The following is a 26,307-nucleotide window of genomic DNA, read 5'->3' as shown; positions in this document are numbered from 1 at the left end:
TATTGGGTCATAATTAGGGCTGCAGGTTCATCATGCTGCAGAAAAAGTCACAGATACAGTGATTTCTCGGTTTGTCCATGACTTCCTGAAGGAAGGCTCTAGGACTGAGGCTGACGGCAGCATATGACGGAGAGGTGGTAGAGCCAAACCTAAGCAAGTGGTGCTACAACCCCATGGGCCAGGTCACAACGCCCGGAGTGGGGAACCGGGCCCAGCCCCCCAGGACACAGGAGCTGCCACTGCCTGTGCAGGGCAGGCTCGCTCTTCCCAAGCTGAGGTTAGGGTTGTGGTGCTGGAGCAGAGGGCACTGCTGTGAGTGGTCAATGCCCCCTCATTTGCCAGGGCATTGCTTATCCAAATTCATGGAGCAGACACTAACCCTGTGACTTTTACAAAATGTACCATGACTGCACTGTGATTTCTGATAAACAATGCCATGACACATCTGCAGCCCTTGCCATGATGAATGAGATTTCACCAAATCTAAATCTGGCCTGCCTTTTACAGAGGCTGCTTGTAGGATCCAGCGTACAAGAATAGACTCTGGAAATCAGGTCCAAAGCTGGTAGAGATGATCCTGGTGGCAGCATAATCCAGCTCCCATTAAAGCAGATGGAAATCCTTCTATTTCAACAGGAGTTAGACTGGGCTGTTAGGATCTCATCCAAAACCCATGGGAAATCAATGGAAAGTCTCTCATAACTCCAATGGGTTTTGGTGCAGGGCACAAGGCTGGAGAGGAAAAGAGCAGCAAATATAACGCTTGGTTTTCAATAATTCTCTGATCATTGTCAATGCACCATGTGGAGGTAGAGCTACCCCCAGAGAGGTTCAGTGGGGACCTTTCTAGCTATTGTGGAGTTGCCATGAGAGATGGGCATTGCTCACTTACCTTTCTCTCGTCAAAGTCAGTTTTGAAAGAACTTATTTTTCGCTCTGCATCACCGATGTTGCTGGTTTTCAAGCACTCTTTGTAACAGTCAAGCTTCCTTTCCACATTACCAAAGTCCTTCCGGTAAGAAAGGTCTTGGAAAAGCTCATCTTCCAGGAACTTCAGGATAGACTCTCTAGCAGTCTCTTTGGACTTTCCTATCGATACAGAGCCAGACTGGGACTGACAGATGTCATCAAATTGGGTCCACACTCCTAGTAAGAAACAAACATTTGCAAATCTTCAAATAAATGTTTGTACACCTTCAGACTTCCAAAGGCAGCAGTTTGCAGGACCAAGTAGTCCACAATCTGTCACAGGGTTAATGGTTTCATCTTCCATTTGACAGTGCCGCTTGTGCCATTCAGTTAATAGATTCCAAGACCGGCAAGGCTCTTTGTGTCCATCCAGCTTCGTCTCTCATCTCCCCACAGTGATTCATAGAAATCATAGAAACACAGGACTGGAAGGGACCTCAAAAGGCCATCAAGTCCAGTCCCCTGCACTCCTGGCAAAACCAAGCACCATCTAGATCATCCCTGACCGGTGTCTGTCCAACCTGCTCTTAAAAATCTCCAATAATGGAGCTTCCACTACCCTCCCTAGGCAATTTATTCCAGTGCTTAACCACTCTGACAGTTAGGAAATTTTCCCTAATGTCCAACCTAAACCTCCCTTGCTGCAATTTAAGCCCATTGCTTCTTGTCCTGTCAGCAGAGATTAAGGAGAATATTTTTTCTCCCTCCTCCTTGTAACAACCTTTTACAGACTTGAAAACTATTATCATGTCCCCTCTCAGTCTTCTCTTTTCCAGATTAAACAAACCCAGTTGTTTCAATCTTCCCTTGAAGGTCATGTTTTTCTAGACCTTTAATCATTTCTGTTGCTCTTCTCTGGACTTTCTGCAATTTGTCCACATCTTTACTGAAATGTGATGCCCAGAACTGGACACAATACTCCAGCTGAGGCCTAATCAGTGTGGGGCAGAGCGGAAGAATTACTTCTCATGTCTTGTTTTCAACACTCCTGCTAACACAGCCCAGAATGTTGTTTGCTTTTTTTGCAGCAGTGTTACACACCTGACTCATACTTAGCTTGTGATCCACTATGATCCCTAGATCTCTTTCTCTCTGGGAATGGTTTTCCAAGCAGTTATGCACCCACCTTATAGTAGCTCCATCTAGGTTGTATTTCCCTCATTTCTTAATGAGAAGGTCATGCAAGACAGTATCAAAAGCCTTAGTGAAGTCTAGATATACCACATCTACCGCTTCCCCCTATCCACAAGGCTTGTCACCCCATCAAGGAAAACTATCAGGTTGGTTTGACACAATTTGTTCTTGAGAAATCCATGCTGACTATTGCTTATCACCTTATTATCATCTAGATGGTTGCAAATGGATTCCTTAATTATTTGCTCCATTATCTTTCTTGGTACAGAAGTTAAGCTCACTGGTCTGTAATTCCTGCATCTGTCCCAGTAACTACTGGCTGAGCTAGAGTGGAACTTTCAGAAAGAGATGCCTCATCTCCATTGACAGACTCCGTGTGAGGGAGAATCCACCCTGCCCCTGAGGGAGCTCTTCCAGTGGTTCATTTCCCTCCCTGGTAAACAGAGCCCCCTTATTTCCAGCCTGAATTCGTCTCCCACCAGCTCCCAGCCATTGGCTCTTACTCTGCCTTTGTTTGTGAGGTCAAACCGCCCTCTCCTCTCAGAAATGTCTTCCTTCCATAGGTGCTCATAGACCAGGAACATGTCACCTCTTAACCTTCTCTTGAATAAACAAAATAATATCAAGCTCCTTCAATCTCTCACTCTAAGGCAAGTTTTCCCAGACCTCGAATCATTCTCATAGTTCTTCTCTGAGCCCTCACCAATTGGTCAAAGTCCTTTTGGAAGTCCAGGACAGTGTGGATACCAGCACTGGACTTGAGTCTAGAGGAGATGGCCAGGCCATAGTTCCATCTCCTTCCCATGTCCCAGCTGGCATTATCAGACTAACACAAAGGAGGGAATACACTGCAGCTCATGAAGGTGTGTAGATTCAAAGATTCCATGGCCAAAGGGGACCACTGTGATCATCTAGTCTAATCTTGTGTATAACACAGGCCAGAGAACTTCCCTGAAATATTCCTAAACCTGTGACTTTTATAGCTTTTAGAAAAAACCCTTACACAAAGGATTGGGCACATCCCCACATGCACCTGGGATGTCTGAGAGGTACGGTAGCTCCCCAAACAAAATATTTTCCCAATCATTCCAAATTATGGACTACATTTAAAAGGAACAGTATCATTCATTATTTATTGGGCTGCTCAAAAATGTTTCCACTTTCATTCATTTTCGATGTGAAATTAGCTAGTCAACCACACAAAAACCTGCACTGATAATGTCCTATTTCCTTGATTTTTTTAAATTTTCATTGGAAAACCCAAACCCTGAAAACTGAACATTTATGACTGACACTCCCACATTTTTCAGATTTCAGTAAATATATATATGAAAAATCAAATTTGTCCTTGAAGCAAAAGCCCTATTTTCTAACCAGTTCTAATTATTTATGTTGTAAAAGCACCTGAAAGCTTTAGGCATGGACCAGGATCCCACTTATTATAGTCCCCTGCCCCAAAGAGCTCTGTAGCAGGGTGCCTACCTGCTCCAGCCCTGAGAAGGTTAAAACCAGCCCAGGGAGAGGGCTGAAGGGCTGGGAGAGCAGTTCAGGCTGAATAGAAAGCAGGTTCAGCAGGGGCCATGCCCCAGTCAGGACCCAGCTAGCCATATAAAGGCTTGAGCCTGGAACTCGAGAAGACAGTCTCTCTCTCTGCTTGTAGAGAGAGAAGGGCCTGGCTGCTAGGGAGCTGAGGAGGGTAGTGGGAGTAGAGCAGGGCTGGGGGAAGGCTAGAGGAGCTGGGGCGCTCCAGCCTGGAAAACACCCAGGCTGTGGGCCTAGCTGCGGGCCTAAGACCAGTACCGGGGCTGCAGAGGGGCAGCCCAGCTATAGATAGAGGCAGCACATCCAACCCAACCTTGCTTGTGATAAGTGGCATATACTGCAGTCTGCCTCAGGGAGTGGGACTAGATAGCAGTAGCTGTACACTGAGGCAAGGTGGGGTTAGTGGGTGGAGGTTCCCCTGGGGGGGAGACCCTGAGACTGAGGGGTTCCGCAAGGGAGGCAGAAACCCAGTGAAAGGGCACCAGGGTCCTGGGAGGGACACAGGGGCCAGAGTGAGGTAAGGTGGATCACTGGCCTGCAGAGGGCACTCCTGGCTGGAAAGTGAGCTAATTCCCGGAGACAACCAGCAGGAGGTGCTGCAGGGGTGAGTCAACTCCTTACAAGCTCACAGTCATACCCAGGGGTACGTCTATACTCTGGCAGGGAGTGATCGATCTATCGGGGATCGATTTATCGCATCTAGTGTAGACGCGATAAAATCAATCCCCAATAGCTCTGCCATCAACTCCGGAACTCCACTGCAGCGGAGAGGCGGAAGCGGAGTCGATAGAGGAGCAGCAGCGGTCGACTCGCCGCCGTCCTCACAGCCAGGTAAATCGACCTAAGATACGCCGACTTCAGCTCTGCTATTTGCGTAGCTGAAGTTGCGTATCTTAGGTCGACCCCCCCTCCCTAGTGTAGGCCTAGCCCAAGTAACACCCAGCAATGACCATGAAGATTCTGTGCTAGAACACTCACTGCAGACATTGGCAAGCTACCCATGTTTTCCATTTAGTCAGCCTGATTCTCATGCTGCTGTAAATCAGGAGTGACTGCACTGAAGTCAATGACATTACAATCAGACTCACGTGTACTTATACAAAGAGAGTCTGCAAGGCTGCACCTTCTGTCATCATTTTCCACAGGGCTAAATGTGATTCTTACCGCCTGCTTTGATGGCTGATTCGGGCACATCTAGAACTCGGTGAAACTCAGCCTTTTGATTTTTGTAAGCTGTTATATAAATATGCTCTAACTGAATTGCTCCTGTACAACTGTACATGTCAATAACCCCATATTTATAATAGATGGGTTGTCTGCTTCGTAGAGCCGAAACAGGAATTGTTGCTTGGCCTACGACAAGGAGCCCACAGTTATTCTCGAACCTAGGAAATTAAAACAAAACAGAAGAGTTGGCTGTTTATTTTAAATCAAAGAGTTTATTTTAAATAAAATAAATAGTAAATATATTATATAATACTAATGATTTAATTAATATAATTGAGTATTTAATATATAATATTAATTTAAATAATATGAAATAAAATAATCTTTTAAATCAAATAAAGTATATTTGTTCATTTTAAATTAAGAGTTTACTTTAAATCAAAGTCAATAGAAACTCTCCCTTTGCCCTCAGTAGGATCATGATAAAACCCAAATACGGTCTGAGTTCTGCAGTGAGGTCAGGACAACAAGACGAGAGTTACCAGCACTCAGAATGTTACTGCAAACTGAGAATCCCAGCTCTCATTAAAACAAAAAGTAGATGGTAGCCCTCATGACTGCAGAGAAAAGCTTGAAAATGTGACTGAGCACAGTAAAGGCTCAGGAACCAGAAGATAAATAGAATGAACCCATGGGATTTATTCTGTAAAAATCTCATGAGTTTTAAGCTAATCTCATGATTTTCGAGGCCTTTCTCTTTATTTATTAGCTGAGAACCTCAGCTTTCTTTTCTTTCTTTTTTTAAAGTAAGTTTCTAGCTCTCACAGTTGGTGAGAAAAGCTTGACAATGCTGATGCTAAATGCCCTGGCACCAGGAAGCAAACAGAAGGAAACTCCAAATTTAACATGTTTGTACATCTCATGACTTTTAAGCCAATTTTAAGATTTGGGGAGGGGTCTTGTAGGAACAGTGGTTTTTAATTGAGTTGGGATATTTGCATAAGCAATGGACCCGAAGTATGTGACAAAAAACGAGATCGTGAGAAAGAAGAGTCATTATATAAAACTTGCGGTTGACTCTTTAAAATGCCATTGTTATCTTATTTGAGGTTTGGACTGAAGTAATAGAAATAAAACACAGTTAACTGAGTACCGGGTGCAATAAATAATTGGCTACATAAGAAAACCTGCTTCATCTGGCCTTAGCTAAGGTCGGCTAATGGCCAATGACATCACGTTTGATAAAGTGTATAAAATAGTAAACTCTTGAAGGGCTCATTGCTATCACCTGCCTGACCAATATGGGTCTAAGCACCGCTGGGTTTAACCCATTTGTAAGTATCTTGATCAAATGCTTCTACATGTTTTGTTACTGTTTGGCTATAGTGCATTTCTTATTATTTAGGCTTTTAAGGCATGTTTAGAGGAATCATATAGGTACCATTTGGCATTTGGATTCAGTAAAGGAATTTATGGTTCAATTAGTATCATGATAACACCCTGCATAAATAACAATGCCAACAGGCCTGTATTTAGGATTATTTAAAGCTTGGTGATGATGATACTGCAAGACTGAGGCCTAATTCAATCGCCTGGGGGGATAGCTCAGTGGTTTGAGCATTGGACTGCTAAACCCAGGGTTGTGAGCTTAATCCTTGAGGGGGCTTCTCTAGGGCAAAATCAGTACCTGGTCCTGCTAGTAAAGGCAGGGGGCTGGACTCAATGACCTTGCAGAATCCCTTCCAGCTCTATGAGATAGGTGTATCTCCATATATTAACTTGGCAATCATAAAGACACACACACACTCACACACACATATATATATATATAATGAGCCTGATTGTTCTCTCGGTTAAACCACTGTTACTTCATTACTCCAGGAACTTTAATGGGCTTCTTTAGATATGCACCATCATAGGCTGAGAGCAGGGTTTGCATCTGGAATGTTCAGCACTCAGACCATAAGCCTCTACCTTCAGCTGAAGGACTCAGGGGCAGATTCTTACAGGTATTTAAACACCTTGGGATGCAAATTTTCAAAATCCCACTGGGTGCATATCTGCATCGTTAGGGCCAAATTCTTACAGGTGCCTAAGTTCTGCTCTCCATGAAGAAGTTGCTTGAGATGAACTAAAGTGTGTTACCTAGGGACAACCACTGCCTAACATAACACAGGCAGGAAAGCAGGAGTGGCAGAATAGGCTGAAGGAACTGGCCGTCAGAGTGCAGTGGGAGAGGAAACATACCAGACAAGAATTTAGGAGAAAGAAGATCTGACCCCCCGCACTAGTCCCCCACCACTCAGAAAATGGAATAAGCAAAAAAAACTTACAGGTGGTCAAAAAATCACCATGTTTGAAACCTTGTGACAAACATTAAGGCCTAGTCCCCACTGTATGCTGAATGGATGGCTGCTCCAGAGGAGTCCCTGATCCCAAGGCCAGTTTTATGCCAAGCCTGGCCACGTTTAGAGCAACCTGGGTAATTCCTTTATTATTTCTTTTTTATTTTGGTCTCCCTCTCACACTGGAGGTGGATGTTTGGCTCTTTTGCCAAAACCTTTCTTATCAACCGTATGCAATTGGACAAGAGATATAGTGCTTAGGGGTCAAGCCATTAAAAGTAACCTACACAGATTTGTAGATATCACAGCATTGTGCCCGTCAGCCTGGCTTCCTGCTTAACCCAGGCCAGAGAATCTCAACCAGTGATTCCTGCTTCCAGACCCAAAACTTCTGGGTGAGCTAAAGTGAAGCTTTGAGAAAGAGATGTCCAGTCATGGAGAATCTACCTCAGCCCTATATAACTGCATTAATTTCCCTCAAAGCGTCATATTTCCTGCAGTCTGACTTTCCCACCAGGTTTGACATGTCACCTTGATTAACTACCTAGGCCAAAGTTGTCAGACGCGGCCACTGATTGCAAGTGCCTCAGTCTGGGGGGAAGCAGGGCTGACATGAGGCACCTTGGGCCTGATTTGCAGAAATACAAGCCCCTGCAGCCCCCACTGACTGTAAGGAGGGCTGTGGCCCACCCCACAGCAACTGAGGCACTCATGCTCCAGGGCCACCTTGGAAAATGTTGGCTTCAGATCAGTGGTCAGCCTCCATCTCCTTCCTGCTGTGTAACCACTGGTGAGCGAGTGTTAAGAGTCCCCTCTGTGCCAATCCACACAGGAAAAGAGATTGCTATAGCCACCGGCTATGAGGTACTAGTTCAAGCTGTAGCAGCACGGGCTTTTCATTCTGGAGGTTCCCTGGTTCAGTCCCCAGTGTGTTGGCTCCTATACTCCTCCTATGGCTCACAGGACATGGATACACCTCTACCTCTGCTGCAGGGATATCGCTAGCTGTCATAACTGGCTCGGTGCCATTCCATTTTGACTCCTGGACCTACCCATAGTGGACATTATGGCAGGTCCTTTTGCTCCCCAGCAATCCCAGGCTAGTTGTTCCAATCCATACAAGTTAGAGCTGCCCTAAATTGTGACAGGGGCCAAGCCACCCCAGGAGTGCTCATAGAAGTGGGGGAACAGAGAGGTGACAAGTGCCAATATCTCCCCTCACAGGGGTGCCAAATGGAGGTCCTGTGATGGACATTTGATTCCGCCTTTGCATTTCATCATGGCTGCCCTTCTTGAGTAATGGAGTAACATTCCACTGCAAGTTGGTTTCTACTGGTCAATGGTGACTTTACTTGTGGGATTTCCCCACCTGCTGCCTGAAATGTGTCTCATTATCACATTCTTCCCCCCACCAAGAAAGATCAAATGACCTATCAGTGTAATCCAACTCTGGCATCGTTTTACCTTTTTTTCATCCTAGCAATTTCCTGGTATCTCCTGGGATGATTATAGGCTGCAACAACAATCTTGCCAAGTTTTTCATCAAACACAATTTTTTTAGACCATACGACAACAAACTCCAGAGTCATCGTGTCCTCCCTGGAGCATCTTGTGTTTGGAAAATATGGAGTCTCCAATAAAATGCTAGAAAAAAATGAAAATGGCATAAGATCATCTCTGTGCCATCTTCCATGCAGCCCCCCAGGCATGAAAACCCTCAGCATCTAGACCCCTCCCCTCTCCTCAATTCTGCCCAAAAGAGAGGCGAGATGATTTGGAGCTAAAGCAGGGAAGTGGGACTTAGGGGATCTGGGTTCAGATCTTGCATAACCTTAGGCAAGAGATTCCATCTGCCCCTGCCCTCCCTTACCCTCTTAGCCTTCTTAGTAATCACCTCCTAACAAAACCTAGCTCAAACAATAACACATGGCACTAACATGACATTTGCCAACCATCTTTCTGCTGTACAAGGCATCCCAACTCCTCCCCTGTCCTATCTACTTAAATTATGAGCCCTTTGGGGCAGGGCCTGTCTCTATCTGTGTAGCACAATGGAGCCCAACTTTGGTTGGTCCGTAAGTACTGCTGTAATAAATACTAATACCCTGTGGCTCATTTCCCCACCTGGGAGAACAAACCTTTCTCTGTATATGTATTTTATATACTTTCACCATGCCCCTCTTCCAGGTCTCCTTCCAAGGTAAGCAACCTGAGTCTTTTCATTCTGTCTTCTTGTGAGAGTGCAAAGCAGGTGGAAAAAGCCAGCAGATGGGCATGGGAGCGTGTCCTACCTATTCTGCACTCCGTGTACATGAGGAATAAGGACTTGGACAATCAGGCCTGGAAACTGTACTTTAATTCAAAAAGTGAACACAGCTTAACCGCAGATTGGCTCTTGGTACCCCCATAACATTTCTATGGGTTAAATCAAAGCTCTCCTACACATGCTAACAGAACTATTCAAAGGTTTAAGGACAGAGAATGCATCCAGCCTGGCCATGTAGTCTCCCCCAGCGATTTCTGCCTCTTGCCCAAAACCTCCTGCTTGAGCTGGAGTGGAGATGCCCCATTTCCACTGATACACTCCCAAGAATGGAGAAGCCACCCCACCCCACCCTTAGGGAGCCATTCCAAGGGTTAATTCTCCTCTTTGTTGAACACTGACTCCTTACTGCCAGTCTGAATTTGTCTCCCTTCAACTCCAAGCCAGTGGGTCTGGCTCTGCCTTTGTCTGAAGATCAAAGAGCTCTCTGCTCTCAGAAATCCCATTCTCATGTCAGTGCTTATGGCCTGGGATCCCATCCCCTCTTAACCTTCTTAACTGAATGGATTGAGCTGCTTCAGTCTCTCGCTCTAAGGCAGGTTTTCCAGACCTTGAACTGTTTTTGTAGCTCTTCTCTGAAACCTTAACAATTTGGCAACATCCTGTTTGAGGTGTGGACACCAAAACTGGATCCAGGATCCAGTAATGGTTTCACCAATGCCATACACAGTGCCCCTCCCTGCTTCTACTTCATATTCTTTCACAAATGACTCTCAGTTATGAATATTATGAGTGAACATATATTATGGTAGCACTGAGATGCCTCAGCTAGGGGTCAGGGTCCCATTGTGCTGGGTGCTGCACAAAAGGAAGACAAGGAGGATATGCCTATGCTGCAATCAAAAAATGTAAGTGCAGCTTATGTAGGTGTACCCAAGCTAGTTTCGATATAGCTATGGCTAAGGTTAGATCAAATCTGCTCAAGTACCAACCACAGCACAGCGAGAGCTCACTACATAGCACTTAACTCTCGAGTCTCAAGCTTCCTTGATTTTCAAGCAAAATCTGGTTCTTTTACACTCTTGTTTGCACTGAGTCAGCTTCACAACATCCATTTCTGAACCATGCAACAAACCTGTCCTCTGAAGTTGAGGTCACTTCATTTCCCTTACGATCTGCAATTTTCATAAAAGTAAAGAGTTTTCAGTTAAAATTTTCATATGCTAAAAACAAAAGAAAGAAACTTCAAATTTACAACATTTACAGCTCAGAAGTTGCATGTTCATTACAAAAATGGGGTCTGGCCACAGATCGAAGTGCCTCAGAATGCTCTGTTACACCTTAGCTCTCATGCATTTGACATCTGCAGCTCCAATCATCTGGTTGCCCTTCACCCAACTCCATTTCTTTAGCTAGTGGGTGAGTGTGAGAGACAGGCCCCCATTTGTGCCCAATCCACAGAGGATATGAGCCTGCTGTAGCCCCATTCAGGCACAGTTAGCTCTGTACCCCAAGCTGTAGCAGCTTGTGCTTTTAGCTCTGGAAGGCCCTGGTTAAATCCTCAATGTGTTGGCTGTCATATCTGCAGCAGATAAAGTTTTCTTTCATTAGGGTAAAATTGAAGAAAAAAAGTCTCATTACAATATTTTGTTCCCACTTCCAGCTAAAGCTAAAGTTTGTCAGGGGAGCAGATGGACAGAGCAGGAATCACTGTGAGAAAGGGAGAGTTTGGAAGAACAGATCCTCTAGCTCCATCAAGGTGAACATCCCCAAGAGAAGAGCTGGGAGGGAGCTGTTAGTGCTGAACCTCTTGGCACATGGTATAACCTAGATGCCTCCCTGCACTGTGCCTGAGCCCACTGGAGACCAGCTGCCTTGTCCTGTAAACAGATCCATTCCCTATGGGCACCAGTTGCTAGGCCCCATATTCATGGATGTCCATGTAAAAACCAGGCTGCAGCCATGTGTCGGTGTCATAAACAGATAGCTAAGGGTTAATGTCTCTTTCACCTGAAACACCTGACCAGAGAACCAGTCAGGAAACCGGATTTTTTCAACTTTGGGTGGAGGGAATTGTGTGTCTTTTTCTTTTGTCTGCCTGCCTGCTTTCTCTGAGCTTTGGAGAAGTAGTTCTACTTTCTAGTCTTCTGTTTCTAAGTGTAAGGACAAAGAGATCAGATAGTAAGTTATATGGTTTCTTTTCTTTGGTATTTGCATGAATATAAGTGCTGGAGTGCTTTGATTTGTATTCTTTTTGAATAAGGCTGTTTATTCAATATTCTTTTAAGCAATTGACCCTGTGTTGTATCATCTTATACAGAGAGAACATTTGTATTTTTTCTTTCTTTTTTTATATAAAGCTTTCTTTTAAGACCTGTTGAAGTTTTCTTTACTTCAGGGAAATTGAGTCTATACTCACCAGGGAATTGGTGGGAGGAAGAAATCGGGGAGATCTGTGTGTTGGATTGCTAGCCTGATTTTGCATTCCCTCTGGGGGGAATAGGAAAGTACTTTTTGTTTCCAGGATTGGGAACAGAGAGGGGGGAGTCTCTGTGTAGTTTCACAGAGCTTGTGTCTGTGTATCTCTCCAGGAGCACCTGGAGGGGGGAAGGGAAAAAGGATTATTTCCCTTTGTTGTGAGACTCAAGGGATTTGGGTCTTGGGGTCCCCAGGGAAGGTTTTTCAGTGGGACCAGAGTGCCCCAAAACACTCTAATTTTTTGGGTGGTGGCAGCAGGTACCAGGTCCAAGCTGGTGACTAAGCTTGGAGGTTTTCATGCTAACCCCCATATTTTGGACGCTAAGGTCCAGATCTGGGACTAAGGTTATGTCAGTCGGTGAGACTGCACATGCAGCGATGGCTTCTTGTGCCCTCAAGGAGAAATGCTTCAGCTCAACAGACTTTATGGGAAAACTGGGCAGATTTTTAAATCATAGATTCACAAATCTGAACACCAGCAGGGACCAGACTCCAAGTGATGGAGAATCTGGCATAGCTATCACCTCTGGCAAAAGTGGAGTTATGAAGCGGATGGGAGGGCTTTCTCCCGTCACTTAGTGTCTCTTCCCAGAAGCAGTAAGTTTGTAGTGTAGACCTGCCCACAGTTTCCGGTAGTAATCTTTTTAATGCCAGATACAGAAATAGCACCTCCTCTCTGCCCCTACTTGATATTCCACTGCTTCTACATCCAGGGATCGCATTGCCACCTTAGGCACAGCATCACACAGGGAGCTCCTGTTCAGTAATTTTCCACAGGACCCCTAGGCAGAGGGGTCCTTTCTAGGCAGAGCCCCTACTTTTAAGGATACAACCCTCATTTGGCAAGTGTGGCCTATGTTCTTGGTTCTTGGACCTTGACCCTAGGCTGCATTAAAATGCATGTTCACATGGGCCCAGTTGATCCTGAATTCTCTGTGGACTTGCTCTGCCCCCAACACTATTCGCCACCCACTGACTGTGTCATCTGTGAACATCATCAGATTCTGTATTTTCTTCTGGATCACTGAGAACAATATCAAAGAGCTTTGGGCCAAGGACAGATAAACAAGTTTGTGCTGAAATAATGGAATGGTTACCTTCTGTGCAGGGATTCACTTTCTCCTCCACAGGCTCCACTCTCACTGCACTGCCAGGGCTCTGGGTCTTTGAAAAGGAAATTTTAAAACATACCAGTTATAGCACCAAAGTTGTGACCCTTTAATGACAGCATGGTCCTATGGTGTAACTGGGACTGAAGGAATGCATTGGCCTGTTCTGTGCCTCTGTGCAGCAGGAATGCACTCCTACATGAGAGTCATCTCTGCATTAACTGAAAATGAGAATTGCAAATAGCCCTATAAAATGAGTATCTTGGGGATCTGGCTTTCATTGTGGTGCCAAAGGACTGGGCTTGAACCCTGGGGAAGCCTTGATGGTAAAAGTTATCTTGATTTATAAAATTCTGACCAGATTAGAGAAGGGAGATTGATCACATCTGTTCTCCCCATCCCAGAACACAAAGGAACCTGCAATGAAGCTGCAAGGTGAAAAATTCAAAACTGATCAAAAAGAAATACTTTTTCCACATGAGTGATTAGTCTGTGGAACTCACTTCCACAGGAATCAAGCCAATTTCTTGCTATCAGAGACAAGGATGAACTCTCACATAGGAGGCAGATTATCCAACATATCCCATGGGTTAATGTGGTGTTTTTTATCCCTTCCCCTGAAGTACCTGGTGCTGGCAACTGTCGGAGACACGAGACTGTGCTTGATGGACCTTGGATCTGATTCTGTCTGGCAATTTGTATGCTCCTAAACTATAGGTTAGTTCCTGGGGTTTGGTGTGGACAAAACACAGAGGAAATGTCTTCCTTACTAGAGGCACTTAGAGAACTGCTGATGCAGATTTAATTCTATTATGTATTGTGCCCCTATCGGAAGTAATGGCTGATGTTTTTATTATCTTTATAAAAGTCCAGTTCTTCTTTGAATTTTGCTAAGCTTTTGGCTATGGTGATAGATTGTGGCAGAGAGGTCCACTGGCCAATTACACATTTTGTGAATAAGTGTTTCCTTTGCTCAGTTTTGAATTTCTCACTTTCAATTTCATTGAACATTGTCTTGTTCCTTTGTTATGAGGCAGGGAAAACAGAAGTGATCAATCTCCCTTCTCTAGATTACACAGTGCAGGCTTTTATCACGTGCCCTCTTATCCTCCTTCTGTGAACCTCTCCAAGGTCAGGTCTACACTATAAACTTACATCAGTATAACTAAATCCTTCAGGAGTGTGAAAATCCATACCCTAACCCCTGGTGTAGACTGCACTATGTCAACGGGAGGACTTCTCCCATTGACATAATTATGGTGCATCTCGCAGAGGTGGATTAACTAAGCCAGGGATCGGCAACCTTTGGCTCGCGGTCCATCAGGGTAAGTCACTGGTGGGCCATGAGACAGTTTGTTTACCTAGAGTGTCCACAGGCATGGAACCCCACAGCTCCCACTGGCTGCAGTTCACCATTCCTGGCCAATGGCACCTGCAGGAAGTAGCACAGGCAGACTGCCACTTCCTGGAGCTCCCATTGGAACCAAAGGTTGCTGACCCCTGAATTAAGCCAACAGGAGAAACTCACCTGTCAATATAGTAGCATCTTCACTAAAGTGCTACAGTGGCACAGCTGCCGTGTTTTATGTGTAGACCTGCCCTAATTCTGCAATATCCCACATGAGATGGGTTGACCCAGCACTGCTCCGAGTATCTAGATGGGGCAGCACCACTGATTTATACAAGGGCATCAAATCATTCTCTGTAAAATTCTCCATCCTGTTCTTCTGTATCTGAACATCTCCTTTGCTTTTTTCTTTTTCAAACACAGCTGCACTTTGAGCAGAGGTATTCACTAACCTACAATGGACCCACTTTTTCTGAGGTGGCACAGTTACAATAAACTCCTGTAAGGTGTATCAGTATTTGAAATTGCTCCTTCTAATGTGCATTCATTTGGGTTAATCATCACTGAATTCCCCTGCCAGGGTGTTTCCCATTCACTTTGCTTGGTTGGGTCTCACTCATTTTCTTCATAGGCTTCTGCAAAATTTTGCACCCTTCCTGCTTAGCCCCCTTTCCAGGTATTTACTAAATATTTTAAACCACAATTTCCTTCCACAGACCCTTCTGACACCTCCAAAGGTAATCTATAGTCATGTTGGGAATTGTGTCTTTTGTGCTTTACACAACACCAACAATGTGTAGAACCCTCCACTGGACACAGTTGATCTCAAATAGAGCTGGGCAAAAGTTTTCTACTTAAACATTTTTTCGGTTAAAACATGCAGATTCAGTGACACCGAAATATTTAGCAAATTCAAATAGATTTTTATCAAGTTGTTTCAGATGAAAAAAAATCTTTAAAATAAATGTAAAACATTGTGTTTCATTTTTATATCAAAATGTTTCCATTTTTATATCAAAATGTTTCCATTTTTCAGACTGAAACAATCTTTACTTCTGAAATTACCTTGATTTTATTTTTTAACAATTAAAATACATTTTAAAATGCTCAAATCTGAAATGAAACAAAATGTTTAGTTCAATCTGCAATGGAAATGTTTTCAACTTTTTGATTCATGAAAAATCTTGAAAAATTTTGTTTTGGGTTTGACACAAAACAATTGTTTTTCAATTTTTCAGCATTTCCAGTGAACCAGAAAAAACATTATTCGCCCAGCTCTAGTCCCAATTAACTGTTCACTGAACACGCAAAAACAAGGTGCAGCTACGTACACATGGCTGCTCCTGCTGGTCCCTGGCAGCTTCTAAAACACAGAAACCAGTGAGTGCCACTAGAGGGCTCTCATACTAGTTAAAGGGATGCTCCCTTATGCCCTACAGCAATGGTCTGTTTTTCCCTTTCCTTTGTTTTCTTTCTTTTAGACAACATCCAATCCATGATAAAACTTTGCTTTCTTTATCAAAGTTAAAATACATTTCCCATTTACTTGTGATTTAGAGGCTCCCTGTGGCTGATCCAAATATTTACGGCCCTGCCTTTTCACCTCCTTTGGCTGGGAAGCAGAGCCTGTAAGGCAGTCTGTCTCCATCTTCTTTGGTGACTCTGGCTGGTGCCCAGAGAACTGTTGAATTCTGGCCTTTTGTCTCAGGAACGCCACAGGTCCCTTGTTGGGGGAGATATGATTTTATTGAAGGAAGCAGACTTTCCTCTAGGATATGGTGCTTGCTAAAGTCACCCTGGACTTTGTCAAAACTAGATGACCCCAATCCAAGGTGCTTTTCATGGAGTTTCAGCTTAAGAACCCTCATAAATAGAGCTGGCCACATTTTTTTTGGTGAATATTTGCTGAAAAATGCATTTTTGAGATAACTGTTAAAAAAAAGTGGATCTAATTGTTTTGGCAGAAAAAAATGGGGAAAGAATATGAAGACCTTGAAATGGTTCATTTTTCGCAACTTCAAAACAAAACATTTCAATTTCTCACCTTAAACCATTTCATTCTGACCAGGGGCTGGCTCCAGCTTTTTTGCCGCCCCAAGTGGTGAAGGAAAAAAAAAAAAGACAAACCCAAATGAGCAGCTCCCAAAGTAGAAGAGGGGGACTGAAGGACCTGCTGCCGAATTGCCACCGAAGACCCAGACGTGCCACCCCTTTCTATTGGTTGCCCCAGGCACCTGTTTCCTTCGCTGGTGCCTGGAGCTGGCCCTGATTCTAATTACTTTGACATGAACCATTCTGAGTTTTCATTTCAAAATAGCAATTTGTTTTGAAATTTAGCTAATTAAAAAGTAAAAATACCTAAAACCAGCCCAAAATTACATGAAAAATCCTTCAACTCAAAATGAATATTTTTTCAGACTTTTTGGATCAACCCTTGAATTGAAAAATCAGTTTTTTGCTCAGCTCTGCTCATAAAGTCAAGTCAATGCAGATTATGGCTGCACTCTTGATACGCTGTGCATCACAGATACACCCATACGACAGGGCTCCAAGGTCAGACCCAGAAAGCCCTAAGTGGCTTGGGAACTTCCCATTGAAAATTCTGTTCTCTCTCCATGAAATACCTCTACAGCTACAACCAGCAAAGGTATCTGAGCTAGTAGGCCCCTGATTTAACAAACAAGGATTTTTCTGCAATGAATTCACAATCTTGCAACTCGCTTCATGCCTCCAGATCTGTTGACCTTCAGGGATTACAAAACTCATCTCTTTTCCTGGCTTGCAGGACTGGGTTGATCTGCTCTAACTCAGACAGGTGTTATAGGGCTGAATGCAGAAATGGCTAGGAGAGATTCTTTGGCCTGGTTTATGCCAGAGTCCAGACATTTGGCCCTGCTGGCCTTGGAATTGCTGAGCATGTGAATTGTGGGTTATTGGTTTTTCATTTATGTGAAGGTTTCAGGTATTAAACGAAGCTTTTATTATGTTGTACAGTGTCTTTGGGTGGTAGTAGTTGGTGCTTCTATAACTATTAAAACCTACAGTCGGAGATAAATACGCTTTGTACAAATAGACCTAAATTTTCAGAAGTGGCCTCTAACATTTGGGCACCACAATGTTTGGCTGCCCAGCTCCGGTATGTCTACATTGCACACTAAGACCAGGTTTTGACTCAGGTTTAAGCCTAAGCCCCCTTCCGGAAGTTCACACAAAATCAGTCTGACTCAGCTCAGCCAGCACTCCAGACCTTGCTAGAGGATGAGTCAGAGCCCGAATCCGACTGTGACTCAGATCCAAGCCCTGTCATTTTACAGTGTGGACGCAGACCCAAGTCACAAGGTCTGTGTAGCGCAGTATGGAAGTGTGAGCACGGCTGTGAGATCCAGGCCCCACAATTGTAAACCCAGGTTTACAATGCAGTGTGGATGCTCCACTTCATTTAGTTGAAAATCCAATTCTCCATTAAAAACCAGTTTGGATGGAAATATTTTGACCAGCCCTAGCTGAAAGAAATAATCATAAATAGCAATAAATCTCAATGCAGATTAACAGTAATGTAGATCCATTTCCCATTTAAAAACAAAATTAAGAGGCTCAGTTCTAGGGTCTGCTCTGGATTCTCTGTGTAGGAACAATCTTGAGTATTTTAAGAACTGCTGGAGCAGTTTTACAGCCCTCACCTCCCAGCCCACTGGCCCACAGGGCACTCCCAGGGTAGGGGGATACCAGTGCAGCATCCCTAGGAGCAACTCTGGGCCAGTGTTTGCGAATAATCCATCCATTTAGCAGTCACTTGAGGGTAACTGAGAGTGGTGCTATATTCATTCCTGGCACAAGACTGGGTGAGGTTCTCTGACCTGGGTTATGTAGGAGACTGGACTTAGATGATCATAACAGTCCCTGTGAATTTAGACCCTCTTGGACCAAACTAAAAAAGTTCACAGGCGAGATGTAAATTGGGATCTTGCCCTGGGGCACCACTCTTTATCACCGGCAAAGCCAGTTTGCCTGGTAATTGCTGGAATAACTATGCTCAACTGATGTTGAGTGGGTTAAATAAAACTCCCACCTCATCTGTTTCTCCAGCAGCACGGCACTGCAGCTGGGATCCAGGTCCTGATGCCCATCCTGAACTCAGCGGATGTGCTTGGTCTTGGTTCAGTTCTGAAGTTCTCCGTTCTGGGTGCAAAACAAACAACAAGTGAAGATCCTCAGTTTTTACCCATCCCAGCCTGGCAGGTTCCTTCACACATGCTTCATGCCCCTCCTTTCCAAGCTGTCCTGCAGGACACAGGAAATGAGGAAAGAGTTTGGTTTTCTATAGTTTTGACAGGACTTTCTCCAATTGGCTGCTTGCTCCAACCCTCCCCCACCCCTCAGTCTCTTCATCTCTGTTTCATTCCACACCTACCCCTCTTACTCTCCTCTCCCTGCTCTATCCCTCTCTGCCTCCTATCCCTTCTGTGTCCCCTCTCACTTCTCTTTTCTGTCCATCTAGCTGGTCCCCACCTAACTCAACTCTCTGGAAAATAGAAAATTGTTTTGCCACCATTCCACTGGCTCACTCCGCTGGTGTGATCTACCCCTTTCCCCACCCTAGGTCTGTCTGGTTTGCTGAGATTGTCAACTCTTTGAGACAAGAAGATCTACCACTCTGTGTCTGTGCAGCACCTAGTACAATGGGGCCCCACTTTTGGTTGCCCTGAGACAATGTCCTAACATACATGATTAATAATGATAATAAGGAAACAGGCTTTCAACTTCCTTTGAAGCTGAAGACAAGCCCATTGTGGAAAAGCTAAAAAAATTCTTTGCATTGGTCTTCACTGCAGAAGAGGTGAGGAAGATTCCCACACCTGAGTCATTCCTTTTAGGTGACAAATCTGAGGAACTGTTCTACGTTGAGGTATCAATAGAGGAGATTTTGGAACAAATTGATAAGTTACATAGCAATTAGTCATCAGGACCAGATAGTATTCACCCAAGAGTTCTGAACGAACTCAGATAGGAAGTCACAGAACTACTAACTGTGATTTGTAACCTATCATTTAAATCAGCTTCTGTACTGGATGACTGGAAGCTAGCTAATGTGATGCCAATTTTGTTTAAAGGCTCCACAGGTGATCCAGGCAAGTACAGGCCAGTAAGCCTGACTTCAGTACAAGGCAAACTGGTTGAAACTATAGTAAAGAACAGAATAATCAGACACAGAGATGAACACAATTTGCTGGGGATGAGTCAATATGGCTTTTGTAAAGGGAAATCATGCCTTTCTTAATTATATTTTTACACTTCGCTTGCCAGAATTTATGCTACTTCCCATCTTCCTCACCAGGATTTAACTTCCACTTTTTAAAGGATGCCTTTTTGCCTCTCACTGCTTCTTTTACTTTGTTGTTTAGCCATGGTGGCACTTTTCTTGGTTCTCTTACTATGGTTTTGAATTTGGGGCATACATTTAAGTTGAGCCTCTGTTATAGTGTCTTTAAAACGTTTCCATGCAGCTTGCAGAGGTTTCACTTTTGGTGCTGTACTTTTTAATTTCTGTTTAACTAACCTCCTCATTTTTCTGTAGTTCCCCTTTCTGAAATTAAATGCTACCTTGGTGGGATCCTGTGGTGTTTTCCCTGCCAGAGGGATGTTAAATTTAATTATATTATAGCCACTATTACCAAGTGGACTAGCTATTTTCACCTTCTGTGCTCCACTTAGGGCTAAATCAAGAATTGCCTCTCCCCTTGTGGGCTTCATGACCAGCTGCTCCAAAAAGCCATCATTTAAGGTGTCAAGAAACTTTATCTCTGCATCCCCACCAACAGTGTTTAATTGATCATAGCTGAGCTTTCAGCCGTCTTCATGCTGCAGCATCATCAGTGACCAGGGTGCTGCTAATAGTGCCCTCGCACCCCCTTTTTCTAGATAGACAGGTGATAAGAGTCAGATGATGTTTTAAAAGAGCCCTGGCTGTTAATTTTGCTCCCAATATGGACATCATAGGCTAGAAGACACACCCCTCCGGTCTGTGTCAAAACAGACATTACAGGAGAGCAGTACTGGTGGGAAAGGATCAGTTGTTCTTTTCTGGAAAAATAAATTCTAAATAAAGATTTTCCTAAGCAAATTGTTTTAAGCTGGTTACTTGCACTGTCGGGTAGCACCTCCCAGGAGTCATCATCCTGCAGCTGCTGGTCATCACCTCTCCATGACTCAGCGAGGTTGCTGTCTGAGCTGGTGTCCTTGTGTCCCTTTGAAAAGGAAAATTAAAGGCTAGGAAATAAAGGCCGTACAGCCCTGAGACAGCTCAGTACAGTCCTGAGAAGGGCCAGATGTGTCCTGCCTCAGATCAGGTGTCCCGACTAGATAATCCCTCGAGGTCCCTTCCAGCCCTAAGTTTCTGTGATTCTATGTCCTGTAACAAGCCTTCAGCTGGAGTGAAATTCAGGCCTAGGCAGAAATCCAAAGGCAAAACAGCTGCCTGGGCCCCCAGGGAGCTCTCTGAGATCCTGAGCTTGAAGAAAACTTGAGGAAACTTTCCCATCAGCCCAAATAAGGGGCAATGCATCACTGGGTCAGGCCCGGAGCAGCCCAGAGCACGCGCTGTCTCTCGCACACGAAGGCTGTCTGCTGTTAAGTCCTGTCAGGATTGAGGCAGTTCCTAGAATTTGTGTTGGGGTAAATTTCATCCATAAAACCTTTTTCCCTCTCATCTTTTGTTGGCTGAACACAGGAAAGCATAATGTTGAACAGGTTATTCACTGGAGGGTAATTTCCTGGGATTTGGTATGGACAGAACAGATCCATAGATTCCAAGGTGAGAGGGGACCACTGTGATCATCTGCTCTGACCTCCCACATAACACAGGCCCAACATTTCACCCAGTGACTCTTTCTGACTCTTCACATCACCTGCGAGAACCCATCTGCCCTCCAAGCCACTGAAACCTGCTTCCCATCATCATGTTTCCTTCTAGCAGCCATGGTATCAAATCAGCTCCTTCAAGCCCTCTCTTCCACACATTTCACACGGCATGCGATAACACAGAAGCAGGATCCAAGTAGCACAGTTGTTACTGCGTGAGTCAGACTAACGATCCATCCAGCCCAGCAGACTCCAACAGTCAGTGCCAGCTCTTACATAGGAAGGAACCACCATGTGAACAGTTATGGAGTAACTTATACGTATCCACAGACAGTTAATGGGTGGCTTGTTCCCCAGAGGAGGTGGGTTTATGTTTATTATAACGTTTTACCAGATTTACTTGAACTGTGCATAAATTTATCCATATAAATGTCCATTCCCTTTTTTGGGAATCCTCATCTTTCCAATCTTTCTTCGCACATATGTCTCAAGGCCCTGATTCTTCTCCTCTAGGGTTGCCATCTATCTAATGGCTAGTAACTGGACCCTTGAGGCCCCACTCACTGCTCCGTCTCTTTCCTCAAGGCCTGGCCCCTAATCCACTTCTTCCCTTGAGGCTCCACCCTGCTCCACCCCCTGCTCCACCTCTTCCCTCAAGACCCTGCCTCCTCCTCTACCTCTTCCCCCAAACCCCACCCTCTTCTCTGCCTTTTCTCCCCAAAGCCCCATCCCTGCTCTGCCTCTTCCACCCCATCCCCCCAAATAAAAAAAAACAGATATCAGGGCTTATCAAATGGCACCTGGACACATAAGCCAAAACCCAGACTGTCCAAGTGAAAACCAAATGGGTGTCAACCCTCACCCAATTCTCATCTCTCTAATTCTGCTCTATCCTTTCTGAGATGGGGTGACCAGAGCTGAATGCAGTATCCATGGGAGGGTGTAACATCAGCATTAGAGTATCTCTGTTATTCTCCATTCCATTCCTTACGTAGCCTGATATTTTGTTTTTCACTGTGTTCGGAAATGGGAGGAATTCTCACAGCTGTGATTTACCTCCTATACCTTGGAGTAACTGACTTAAAACATAAACCTGGAAATAACTCCTACCTCTGTTTTTTGCTGAAGCTGGGATCCAGGTCCTGATTCCTGCCCAGACAGGACATCTTTCAAAAGTCCTGGACTCTCAGGTTTTCCTTCATTTTCTTCATTTCCTTCATTTATTTCTGGTTCTAACCTTCCAGATCCTGGTTAAACCAAATGTTAATAAAAACAACACACTATTATTAATAATAATAATAATAATTAATAGCGCTGCCGATTAATCACAGTTAACTCACATGGTTAACTAAAAAAAAATAAACATAGTTTCAATCGCACTATTAAACAATAGAATACCAATTGAAATGTATTACATATTTTGGGGTGTTTTTCTACATTTTAAAATATATTGATTTCAATTACAACACAGAACAAAAGTATACAGTGCTCACTTTGGATCTTTAGTGCATCTGGCATGTAAATATCTTGTGATGCTGGCTACAACAGAGCCATGCGAACACCTGTTCTAGCTTTCAGGTGACATTGTAAACAAGAAGCAGGCAGCATTATCTCCTGTAAATGTAAACAAACTTGTTTGTCTGAGCAATTGGCTGTACAAGAAGTAGGACTGAGTGGACTTGTAGGCTCTAAAGTTTTACATTGTTTAATTTTTGAATGCAGTTACTTTTGCACATAATTCTACATTTGTAAGTTGCACTTTCACAATAAAGAGATCACATTACAATACTTGTTTGAGGTGAACTGAAAAATACTATTTTTTATCATTTTTACAATGTAAATATTTGTAATAAAAATAAAGTGAGCACTGTCCACTTTGTATTCTGTGTTGTAACTGAAATCAATATATTTGAAAATGTAGAAAACATCCAAATATTTAAATAAAGGGTATTCTATTATTGTTTAATAGTGTGATTAATCACATGATTAATCGTTAATAATTTTTTATCACATGATTAATCATGATTAATTTTTTTTATTGCTTGACAGCCCTAAAAAACCCCCCACAGTTTTCCCACTCAGTTATCAGCCTCCCATTTAGTCCAGCCCCATCCCTGGCCCCTTTCTTTAGCTAATTTTGGTAAAAATTGAAAAATAGCTACTTTAAAAAATTATTTTACGGTTAGAGCTGGTCAGAAATTATTAAGCAAAATGCTTTTTCAAGGGAAAATTTTGTCTTTATCTTAAACATTTTTGCAGAATGTATCTATTAATAAATTTTGTGTTGCAAAACTGAAAACTTTTCAGTTTCTGGCTGCTGAAAACTGAAATTTTTTGTTTATTTTTCAGTTTTCAGCAAACTGTATCAAAAATATATATTTTCCTCTAAATTTTTTCCAGACCCCTCCCCCCCCCCGCTCATATTCTGATGAGCAACACTCACAGCCATGGGCAGTGGCTGAATACTCCATTCAGGAGGGCTAGGCCGCCAGCCCCCACCCCATCTGCTGAGGCCCCAACCACCTCGACCCCACCAGCTACCCTGCACCAGCAGGCCTGACCCTTGAGCTGCCCTGGCCCACACCAGCAGGACTGACGCCCAAGCCGGCCTGAGTTTCCCTGGCTGGCCCAACCCCTGGGTGCCCCAGCCCCTGGCCGAGTCTTGAGTTCCAGGCCACGGCTGGTGCTGAGCCCCCACTGGCTTCAGGGATGGGCGGGAGTGGGAGGGAAGAGCCTGGGTTGGATCACAGTCTGGGCCAGGAAAACCTTAGCCTTCTCTGGCCTATGATACCTGCCAGCCCTGCTCACAGCCTCCTGGGGAAGAGATGAATGAGTCAATGGCCGGGTCTACACTACGCGTTTAAACCGAATTTAGCAGCGTTAAACCAATTTAACCCTGCACCCGTCCACACAACGAGGCCCTTTATATAGATATAAAGTGCTCTTTAAACCAGTTTCTATACTCCTCCCCGATGAGAGGAGTAGCGCTGAAATCGGTATTGCCATGTCGGATTAGGATTAGTGTGGCCGCAAATCGACGGTATTGGCCTCCAGGCGGTATCCCACAGTGCACCATTGTGACCACTCTGGAAAGCAATCTGAACTCGGATGCACTGGCCAGGTAGACAGGAAAAGCCCCGTGAACTTTTGAATTTCATTTCCTGTTTGCCCAGCGTGGAGCTCTGATCAGCACGGGTGGCGATGCAGTCCCAAATCCAAAAAGAGCTCCAGCATGGACCATACGGGAGATACTAGATCTGATCGCTGTATGGGGAGACAAATCTGTTCTATCAGAGCTCCGTTACAGAAGACGAAATGACAAAGCATTTGAGAAAATCTCCAGGCTATGATAGTCAGAGGCCACAGCAGGGACTCAGCACAGTGCTGCGTGACAAGCGTAACGGAAAGCCAAAGAATCAAATGGATGCTCATGGAGGGAGGGATTGGGGACTTAGGACTCCAGCTATCTCACAGTTCCTGCACTCTCCAAAAAGCATTTGCATTCTTGGCTGAGCTCCCAAAGGCTGAAGGGTCAAAAACATTGTCGCCAGTAGTTCAGGGAATATGTCGTCAATTTACTCCCCCTCCCCCCTCAAAGAAAAGGGAAAAAAATTGTTTCTCGCCACTTTTCAATGTCACCGTATGTCTACTGGATACGGCTGGTACATGGAGTGCTGCAGCGCTAAACAGCAGCATCCTCTCTCCTCCGTTCTCCAGTGGCAGATGGTACAGTACAAAATGACTGATAGCCATCCTCTTCATCATCCCGTGAGTGCTCCTGGCTGGCCTCGGTGAGGTCGGCCGGGGGCACCTGGGTAAAAATGGGAATGACTCCCTGTCATTCCCGGCAGATGGTACAAAATGCTGGGTAACCGTCCTCATCATAGCAGCTGGAGCCTGAGCTCCATCAGCCCCCCAGCACCCTTTCGTGTCTAAAGAAAAGATTCTGTACTCCCTGGACTATCATAGTAGCGAGAGGCTGAGTTCCTCTCCCCTTCACTCTTTAATGTCCTGCCTGGACTACCACAGCAGCTGGAGGCTGCCTCCCCCTCACTTTATCTCGCTAAAAAGTCAGTGTTTCTTATTCCTGCATTCTTTATTACTTCATCACACAAATGGGGGGACACTGCCACGGTAGCCCAGGAGGGGTGTGGGAGGAGGGAAGCAATGGGTGAGGTTGTTGCAGGGGCACCCCCTAGAATGGCATGCAGCTCATCGTTTCTGCAGGATCTCTGGGGCTCTGACCCAGAGCGGCTGTGCTCTCTGGCTCTCTAGTAGACTTGCCCCATATTCTAGGCAGGACTGACTCTATTTTTAGACAAAACATAAAGAAGGGAATGACCCGGGGAGTCATCCCCATTTTTGTCCATGCGCCCCCGGCTGACCTCAGCGAGGCCAGCCAGGAGCACCCATGACAGCAGCAGACGGTACAAAATGCTTGATAACCGTCATCACCAATTCCCAATTACAAACGGTACAAAATGATTGAAAACCATCATCTCATCGCCAGATTACAATGGCAGACAGTGCAATAGGGATGGTAACCATCTCTGCTACCTTGCAAAGGCAAATGAATGCTGCTGTGTAGCACTGCAGTACCGCCTCCGTCAGCAGCATCCAGTACACATACAGTGACAGTGACAAAAGGCAAAACAGGCTCCATGGTTGCCATGCTATGGCGTCTGCCAGGGCAATCCAGGGAAAAAGGGCGCGAAATGATTGTCTGCCATTGCTTTCACGGAGGAAGGATTGAGAGACGACATTTACCCAGAAACACCAGCGACGCTGTTTTTGCACCATTATGCATTGGAATCTCAACCCAGAATTCCAATGGGCGGGGGAGACTGCGGGAACTATGGGATAGCTACCCACAGTGCAACGCTCCAGAAATCGACGCTAACCTCGGTACATGGACGCACACCGCCGAATTATTGTGCTTTGTGTGGCCACGTGCACTCGACTATATAATCTGTTTTACAAAATCGGTTTATGTAAAATCGGAATAATCCTGTAGTGTAGACATACCCAATGTGACAAAGGGATGCTTCTGAAGAACAAACCCCTTAGCTCCATCATGGTTGGGATTCCCAATAG

At 44.6% G+C, this 26,307-nt stretch overlaps 1 protein-coding gene across 2 annotated transcripts in view; it reads right to left on the bottom strand.

Annotated features, from left to right (window-relative positions):
* Positions 1-26,307, bottom strand: part of LOC115651382 (E3 ubiquitin-protein ligase RNF213-like) — a 170,080-nt gene that overhangs the window by 131,777 nt on the left and 11,996 nt on the right. The window contains exons 6-14 of one of the 2 annotated variants that reach the window (XM_030562298.1): positions 22,324-22,460; positions 20,495-20,600; positions 18,425-18,534; positions 15,902-16,078; positions 12,996-13,062; positions 10,556-10,595; positions 8,622-8,801; positions 4,810-5,030; positions 893-1,146 (exon numbers count right to left, since the gene is read on the bottom strand). In XM_030562298.1, coding sequence (XP_030418158.1) covers positions 893-1,146; positions 4,810-5,030; positions 8,622-8,801; positions 10,556-10,595; positions 12,996-13,062; positions 15,902-16,078; positions 18,425-18,534; positions 20,495-20,600; positions 22,324-22,460 — 1,292 coding nt within the window. The remainder of the gene's footprint in view (positions 1-892; positions 1,147-4,809; positions 5,031-8,621; positions 8,802-10,555; positions 10,596-12,995; positions 13,063-15,901; positions 16,079-18,424; positions 18,535-20,494; positions 20,601-22,323; positions 22,461-26,307) is intronic. The other variant, XM_030562299.1, reaches the window with a different exon arrangement.

The sequence above is a fragment of the Gopherus evgoodei genome, chromosome 4 (assembly GCF_007399415.2).
Source record: "Gopherus evgoodei ecotype Sinaloan lineage chromosome 4, rGopEvg1_v1.p, whole genome shotgun sequence".
Taxonomy (NCBI): domain Eukaryota; kingdom Metazoa; phylum Chordata; order Testudines; family Testudinidae; genus Gopherus; species Gopherus evgoodei.
Note: the sequence above shows the minus strand (reverse complement) of the source record. Positions and strands in the feature narration are given on the sequence as shown.